This window comes from Vipera ursinii (assembly GCF_947247035.1).
Source record: "Vipera ursinii genome assembly, contig: SUPER_Z_unloc_1, whole genome shotgun sequence".
NCBI lineage: Eukaryota > Metazoa > Chordata > Lepidosauria > Squamata > Viperidae > Vipera > Vipera ursinii.
Genome location: NW_028148449.1, coordinates 509,741 through 517,850, shown reverse-complemented (window position 1 = coordinate 517,850; position 8,110 = coordinate 509,741). Strand labels below are relative to the sequence as shown.

General features: G+C 51.7%; 1 protein-coding gene and 1 long non-coding RNA gene across 2 annotated transcripts in view; one reads left to right on the top strand and one right to left on the bottom strand.

Annotated features, from left to right (window-relative positions):
- Positions 1 to 4,521, bottom strand: LOC310650479 (verrucotoxin subunit beta-like; the record flags this gene model as incomplete). The annotated part of the gene is made up of 3 exons (XM_083380028.1): positions 1 to 4; positions 105 to 2,814; positions 4,365 to 4,521. 3 exons carry the CDS (start codon positions 4,519 to 4,521, stop codon positions 1 to 3), a joined length of 2,871 nt encoding a protein of 956 aa, XP_083236154.1.
- The window catches only part of LOC310650467, a 376,544-nt gene that overhangs the window by 269,721 nt on the left and 98,713 nt on the right, over positions 1 to 8,110 (top strand). The window lies entirely within an intron of this gene.

Genomic DNA, 8,110 nt, shown 5'->3' with positions numbered 1-8,110 from the left:
TCATCTTCCAGAAAATTTCAGCAGCAGCATTACGGCTTCCTCCATTTTCTCGGTGAGCAAAGAGGGTAGAATGGTTGAATCTGAAGTGCAGAGGGGTTCCCGACTCATCCCGAGCCCATGGCAGGTCAGCCATTTTGAGGGTCTCCATGACAGGTGGGGTCCCCCCATCTGAAAAGGTGATCAGGAGTTGGATGTTATCCTTCATGTCTTTTCCCAACATGGAGAGCAGGGAATCAAAGACACATTTCTGGATGTGAGTTGGATGGGCAAGGAAGGCCTGGGCCACCAAGCAGATGGCATCAACATGGTTAATGCCCCCTGGGGTGGAGAAAAACTCCAAGAGATGCTCCTCAACCAGTTTGTCTTGCTCTGCGTCTCTTGTGCCTCCAAATCCTGGAGTGTCGATTATTGTGAGAGAATAGGGGATCCGGAAACCCTTCCGATGATTCACCACGTAGGCTGTGACTTCAGACGTCCTGCTTCCAGCTTCGCTTCTCTGGGTGGTTTCATGAATGAGTTTGAATCGGAAATTATCTTCCCACTGGACACCCAGGATATAATTGATCATCCCGTTGATCAGGGTGGTTTTCCCAGACTGTGTTGCTCCCATCACCAGAATCACTTTGTTGGGCACTTCCAAGTTCTCCTTTCCAAGCTGGTAGAGGAGAGAGGAGGTGGAGGCATCTGAGAGGACTTTCTCCAGAGGAAGGGCAAACACGAATGGTTGTCTCTCCTCCACTAGGGAGCTTTCCTGAAGGAACTGGTGGGCTACATTGTCTGCATCTTCTTCCTCCAGTGATGTGGAGACCTCCACCTCCTCGCTGAGGACACCCAGAGCTCCATTATCACACACAGCAGACACCCGTATTCTATACGCTGTTTGCTGCTTCAGAGCTTCAATAGGGAAAAACTCTACTTTTCTCCCAGTCCTTTTTTCAGTCCACTGGTCCTTCCCAACTCCAGCCTCCACCGTTCTGTACTCCACCTTGTACTCCTTGACCACAACTCCCGAGGCAACGATGCTAGGACTCATCCAGGCCACAGAGATGACAGAAGATGCCGCAGTGACCTTTCTTAATTTCTCAGGAGAGCTGGTGGGAAGGGTCTTTATGGGTAGGCTCAGGTCACTGGTTTTACTAAGGCCCAGCTTGCAACCAGCAGCGTACTTGAACTGGTACTCTGTGTTTGGAGGCAGATCTTTCAGCAGGAACATCTCCCCGGCGTCCTCTGTCCTCACGGTCTTCCAGTCCTCTTCCCCTGAAATCTTGTACTCTACCAGGTAGCTGGAGATTGTACCCTTTCCATATTCAGCGGGCTGAAACTTCAGCTGAATGCTGTCGTGTCTCAGTTCACTGATCAGGAAAGGGAGAGGTTTTGAGGGCAACTCAAAATTCTTGCTGACCAGCTCTCCGTCTTCATAAAGGTATATTGAGGCTCCTGGAGTCTCCACATTTGGAAGTGAGGCCACAACAAAGCGGACATTCGATTGGTTGATACTGAAAAAGTCTTGAATGGATTTGGCAGCTAGGCGAGCGTTCTGGGTCCTCTCCTTGTTCTCAAACCAGGCCTTGCCTTTCTTCACCCCAGGAGTGGACCTTGTGGACTTAGCTGATCCTGGCAAAAAGTCCTCCTGAAGCCAGCCCTGTAAACTCAACAGAAATGGCTCCTTTTTATACAAAGAGGTGAAAATAAAGGCGACCACGTATACATTCTGGGGGTCCAGCACTATCTCCTCCAGCTTGCTCCGAGATGAGATAACTTGCATTTCACTTAGAATAGTCAGGTAAGATTTGACAAAGTTAATTTCTCTTTTCTTGGTGTCCAGAAATTCATAGAGTCTTTGACTGTTAAAGGGTGAGTGGTTGATGGAGATCAATATGTCCACCAGGGTCGCTTTGTTCTGCCTTCCACCCCGGATGGAAGGCAACGTTCTGGCCAGCTGTTTCTGGAAAGTCTGCCTGTGTTGCTTGCAGAGGTCCTTGAACTGCTTGATCTTCCTCTTGATCTCAGGGAAGGTGTCACAAATGGGATCCTTGGCTAGATCATTGCTTTGCATCCGGAGTTCATTGAGTTCCTCAAAGATGTTTTCAACATCAAAGATCAACGCTAGGCTGATTTCATGGACCATCTTAGCTGCTCTGGTGTCCAGCTTGGTCAGTGGGTAGAGCGAGACCCACACAGGAACAGCCTTCTCCCCATCTTTCCCTAACATTTTTGGCAAAGTCTCATAAGTTGTCATGGCATCTTGGAAGGTCACTGGATTTTTCTCCAGAGAAAAGTCTCCATGGAACGTGCAGCTAAACCTCAGAGCATTCGCTTTCTCCTCCTCGTTTAGCTTGACCTCTGCTTCTCTCATGATTGATATCAGCTTCTTTATTGTAACGTGAAGATTTCCTTCTACATTTTTTACCATTTCCATTGAAGAAACTTCTCGGTCAAACACGAAGAACGCCTGGCCTCCGTAGAGGATGGCGGTGACCACATGGGTGGCCGTGCCATGCTCAAAGACTGCTGGGTAGGAGACATTCTGGATTCCTAGGTGGCTCATGGTCAGCTGTTCGTATCTGGTGGTGGTTTTGTACTGGACGGTGACTCTGGCCTGTTGTTTGGACTTCTTGGTGTCGTGAAAATATTTGGCTGATCCCCTCACATCAATCAGCCTCCCCAGGACACTGGCCTTGAGCGATGCTGAGATGTCCAGGGCAGAGGCCTTGTCATCAATAGTGTCAGATGCAATGATTTTAGTTGCTGTATTGGGCTGAGGCCTGGCGGTCAGGTCTTTCTGAAGAGAGCTGTAGTCCCAAAGGGTGACGCCTGCATGGAAGAGATGAAAACAGAGACCTCAATTGAACACTGTCTTCCAGAACAGGACTTTTCAACCTTTTCACCCATTGTACCACTTTTAGGATATGCCAACGTCTGAATACCACCAGTTGCCTAGCAAGGTCTCAAAAACTTGACCAAAAAGGAAAAAAAGTGATGAAGTACAGGTAGTCCTCGACTTACAAAGGTTTGCTTCGTGACTGTTCGAAGTTACAATGGCGCTGAAAAAAGTGCCCCCCGAGCCACAGCCGAGCAAGACACCTGCCTGCCCGCCCCGCGGCGCTCTTCCTCCTGGCCAAAGTTTTCATTGTTGTGAGCATTTCTGTTGAGGATTGGCAGCAGGGGTGGGGTGGGGGGTGTTTCTGCTGGGTGGTTGCAGCATGCTTTGGTCACTTCACATGACCCTGGGACACTGTGACCGTCATAAATATGAATCAGTTGCCAAGCATCTGAATGTAAATCACAAGACCCTGGAGATGCTGCAACATTCCAGCTGATCGGCGCTTCTTCTGGGCTCAGAAGCGCCGGGATCAGCACCGAGCTCCAGCTGGATCCTGGCGCTGATCCTGGCGCTTCCGCTCAGCCCTGACAGCCCTGCAGCTCCAGCTGTTTCTCGCTCAGGCTTGTGCGGTGCTGCCACTGGTTCAGCTCGTTTCCCTCCCCTGCTACCACTTTTCTAGGATGGTCGCGTACCACCTGCCCGGTGACCGTGTACCACAGGTGGTACCCGTACCACTGTTTGAAAAGCCCTGTTCCAGAACATCAGCAGCTGTATAGAGGAGCTCCAGAGAGGTGGGAGAATGGAGTCACAATTTCCCCTTGAGGGTTCCCTCACTTCTCTGTCTGGCCATCACCAGAGAAACCTCCTTGGTTTGCTAAATACATTATCTCCAAACGCTTTTGACTTGAGTAGAGAGGAATGGGAATTGCTGTGCACCTATGGCAGGGGGGGGGGCTGGCTGGCCATTTGTGTGGAACAATCCCTCCCCTGCCCCACTGGTCCGCAAAGCCAGAAACGTTGGGAAAACTCTGACCTATGGATTTCAAGGCAGATCTCCAACTCCCTTGGAGAAAGCTCGTTTTTCATCAGGGGTTCGGAGGCCTCTGTTCAGGCCTGCCACCCCACCCTCCAGGAAAAAGCAGCAGCACCACAACTTGAGAATTACATCCCTCACTTCAGGCCTCTGGGATCACACAACTCCTTTTTTTAGCCATTTTCCGAATCATTTCACTGACTTTGGTTTGGGAACCTACCCAGTGGTTGGTAGTCAAGGCTAGCCCTGCTGGGTGCCTGGCCAAGGGATGGATGCACCTTCCTAGCTAGAAAATTTTATTTCTTTATTTATTTATTTAATTGAATCTCTATACTGCCCTTCTCCCGCCCTTCTCCCGTGAAAGTCGTACTTAGCTACCTGTTACCAGCAGGCCATGTGCCCAAGAGCTCCACTCTGTCGCTGGGCTGAGCCTGTGCATCTATGGCAGTGCCTGTCTCTCTCCCTCCCTCCCTCCCGAGACCCATCAGCCTCTCCTCCAGCTCCTACCGGGGATGAGGGCATCCTTGCGGCAGTCGTATAGCATCCCCAGCTGGAAGGGGCGGCCCAGGGCCGGCATCACAAAGACATCGTCTGTCTGGGCCATGCTCAGCTCCTGCGAGTCGCTGACTCTTCTGCTGTTCTGCAAGAGAGAAGAACCATCCATAGGAGGCCATGACTGACTGGTGTCTCTAATGAGTTGTGCTGGGGTCACCTCGTACCCCTTCCTGAAGCCCCTTCCCCAGGTTTGTCCCCCCCTCTTCAACATCAGAAAGCCGTTTCATGAAAGGGCCATTGGATACGCTGCCCAAAAACCACCCCTGTAAAGGCTTTGGGGAAGGGGATTCCTGTCTGCTCTATGACTATGCCTGATTCCTGTTACAGTTAAAACTATTGAGCAGTAAAGCACATGGTGACTGTGCTTCTCAGGTCCCCAAAGCCTTATTGTTTTCCTTGCATATGTACTCTTGTGATTTTGCTTTGGGGTCTGCCATTCTGCTGGAGGGGGAATATTTGCTTTCGCTTGGGATACCTTTTGCTTTCTACTTTTCTTCTCCTGCGTTTGCCCACTTGAGAAAGGAAAGTGCCTTGCTTATCAGGGAGAAGACACGTACCAACTGTGCCAGTTACCTGCACATCGTGCCACCTGTGGATTGGCTGGATTTCAAATGAACATTATGATATTGGTGCAAGGAGGAATATTGCTAGTTTAACTATACCTCGTGCTCACACGGCTGAGTCTGATGAGGAACAAGACGGGAGGGGCCAGGCTGAGAGTCCTGCAGTGCATCAGAATTTCCCTCTGACACCAAAGGCTCTCCAAACCCTTCCTCTTCAGAATCATCAGGCTCAGCTGCCGGAACCACAGGCTGATGCTGAAGCACAACAAATCTGTGGTACAAAATGGACACAGAATTTCTGACAAAATGGAGTCAGGGACACCAACACAAACCTGTGGTTTTATGCCCATAAATACATTCACAGTAAACAAGAGAGGCAAATAAAAGCATCGTCAGGTAAATCAACACAGCAGGAACTTCATGAGGTGGAACTCGGGAGAGCATACAGCACTGGTCCCAACATTTTGGGCAACAGGGACCGGTTTTCTGGAAGACAATTTCCCCATGGACAGGGGGAGGATGGTTTCACACCCTGCCTAGATCCCACATACGCACAGATGAAGCTTTGCTTGCTTGCACGGACCAGTTCTTAACAGGTCGTGGACTGGTAGCAGTCTAGGCCCGGTGGTTGTGGACCCTTGGCACACAGGGCACACAGGGCAAAAAGGCAAGAAACACGGAAACGCCCCCTTTTCATCCAAGGCAACCAATCCCAGCTCAGATTGCCTCTCTTTAATCAATCAGCTGTAATTGTGTGTTGTTACTCTTCACGCAATCCCCACTGTTCCAGGTATACATTTAAAAATCTTGACAATTCCTTCGTTGTGTGTCTCTCACAAACCCCCCCCCCAATATGGCAGGCAGCTGAAGGTCCACTGGGGGAGCCAGGCAACCAGGATTCCCCAAGGGGAAGGCTGTGGACACAGGCCACGCTTCACACACTGAAGGTGTTAAGAGTTACGCATCTGGGTCTGGCTGAGCAAGAGCCCGTCTGCACACAGCCGTGGGGCAGGCCCAGCAGTTATAGCGGTGCCACTGCTGAAGCCTTCTTGGGGTTCCCAAATGGAGAAACCCCCTTTTTCTTTAGATTACGGAAGTCTTCAACTTACGACCACAACTATTGCTAAGTGAAAAAGTTGTCAAGTGAAACTTGCCCCATTTTACCACCTTTCTCGCCACAGTTGTTAAATGAACCACTGCAGTTCTTAAATGAGTCGCCCGGTTCTGAAGCAAATCAGGTTTCCCCCATTGACTCTGCTTATCGGAAGCTCGCAAAAGGGGATGCCGTTAATCGGGGACAGTTTGCCACCGTCGTAAATATGAGTTGGTTGTCAAGCCTCCGAATTTAAATCCCGCGACTGCAGGGAGGCTAAGCGGTCCTAGGTCACTTTTTGTCATTCCCGTTGCAACTTCCAATAGTCACTAATCGAGAACTGCCGGAACTATTACTAACAGTATCCTTGTTGTTCCTGTCTTATTCCTTTAGGTCACGCGCGGACATGCACGCGTGTCAAATGCTTCCCCCTCCCTTTTCTCCCAGTCCGCCAACCGACAATGGTTGGTGACCTCTGTTCTACCACCTCTAGCCAAGCTTGCTATAGTCTGCCGGATTCGCCTCCTTTGTGCCGGGCGGGGCTCCTGCTCCGGGCAATGGTTGCCGCCTGCTGGACCTGCCGCTGGTGGCGGTGGTGGCGGCGGCGGGCGTGCCAACAGAGAGGGCTCCGAGTGCCGCCTCTGGCACGCGTGCCATAGGTTCGCCACCACTGCTCTAGGGGAAAAGGCCGCCTTTGGCTTTTGGTATTGGGAACTCTTGGGGGGGGGGGCTGGAAAGCGTGATCCATATAATTTATTTCCTTCCCCTAAAAATATCTCCAAGTTCTTTTACGGGGGGGGGGCATAAAAACCAGTCGAGAATTTCCTCCCCCCCCCCGTCCAAGAATGCACTTTCTCTCTCTCTCTCTCTCTCTCTCACACACACACACACACACACACACACGCATGCACGCGGCTGCAAACTTCCTCTTTTTACCCTCCCGGAAGGGGAGGCAGGGGATCACTGGAAACGTTCCTGGGGGAGGACGTGGGAGTGGGAGGGGAGGGAGATGGGACTGAGAGTCCTAAGGGTGCCTGGAAGGGGAGGGGGGGTCTTTAAAGCAAGGTGTCCCTTCCCTACTCTCTGATTCTTAGCTCTCCGTCAGAAAAGCAGCGAGACCCCCTCCCCAAATTATCAGGAATATACACAACCCCCCCCCCTCCGAACAACACAGGGGCTTGTGTGTCACCCTTGTTGCCGAGTGTGCCTTGCTCTTCCCTCGCCCTCCCTCCTCCGCTTCCGATTGGCTCTGCTAACCAGGAATTCGGGATCCTGGAACATCCCAGCTGTTCCACCCACCCACCCACCCGGTCCATCAGAGTACGGCGGCGGGACGGGACCCCGGAGGTCTTCTAGTCCAGCCCCCCCTCCCCCACTCAAACAGGGGACCCTGACAGAATCACAAGAAGAGGAACGGAGTTGGAAGGGACCCCGAAGGTCATCTAGTCCAGCCCCCTGCTTGAGCAGCAGACCCTATAGCTTTCAGAATAAGAGAATAACAGAGTTGGAAGGGACCCTGGAGGTCTTCTAGTCCACCCCTGCTCAAGCAAGAGACCCTGACAGAATGACAGAGTCGAATGGGACCTCGGAAGTCATCTAGTCCAACCCCCTGCTCAAGCCGGAGACCCTTGACCATTTCAGACCAGTGACTGTCCAGTCTCTCCTTAGAAGCCTCCAGGGTTGGAGCACCCACAACCTCTGGTGGCAAGCAGTTCCACTGGCTAATTGTCCCCACCGGTAGGACCTTCTCCTGAATTCCACGTTGCTTCTCTCCTTGATCAGATTCCATCCGTTGCTTCTTCTCCTGCTTTCCGGGGCTTTGGAGAATAGGTGAACCCCTTCCTCTTCTTTGGAGCAGCCCCCCCAAATACTGGAATGCTGCTATCATATCCCCCCCTCCGTTCTCATTTCCTCTCGACTAACCGCACCCAATCCCTGCAAGCGCTTTCGTCTGCTCCCCCGCCCTTCCAGACGAGGGACCCCTTGTAGTCACGTCAAAGGAGTCGGCCCTTGACACCCCCCCCTTTCCCACCAGATGCCCA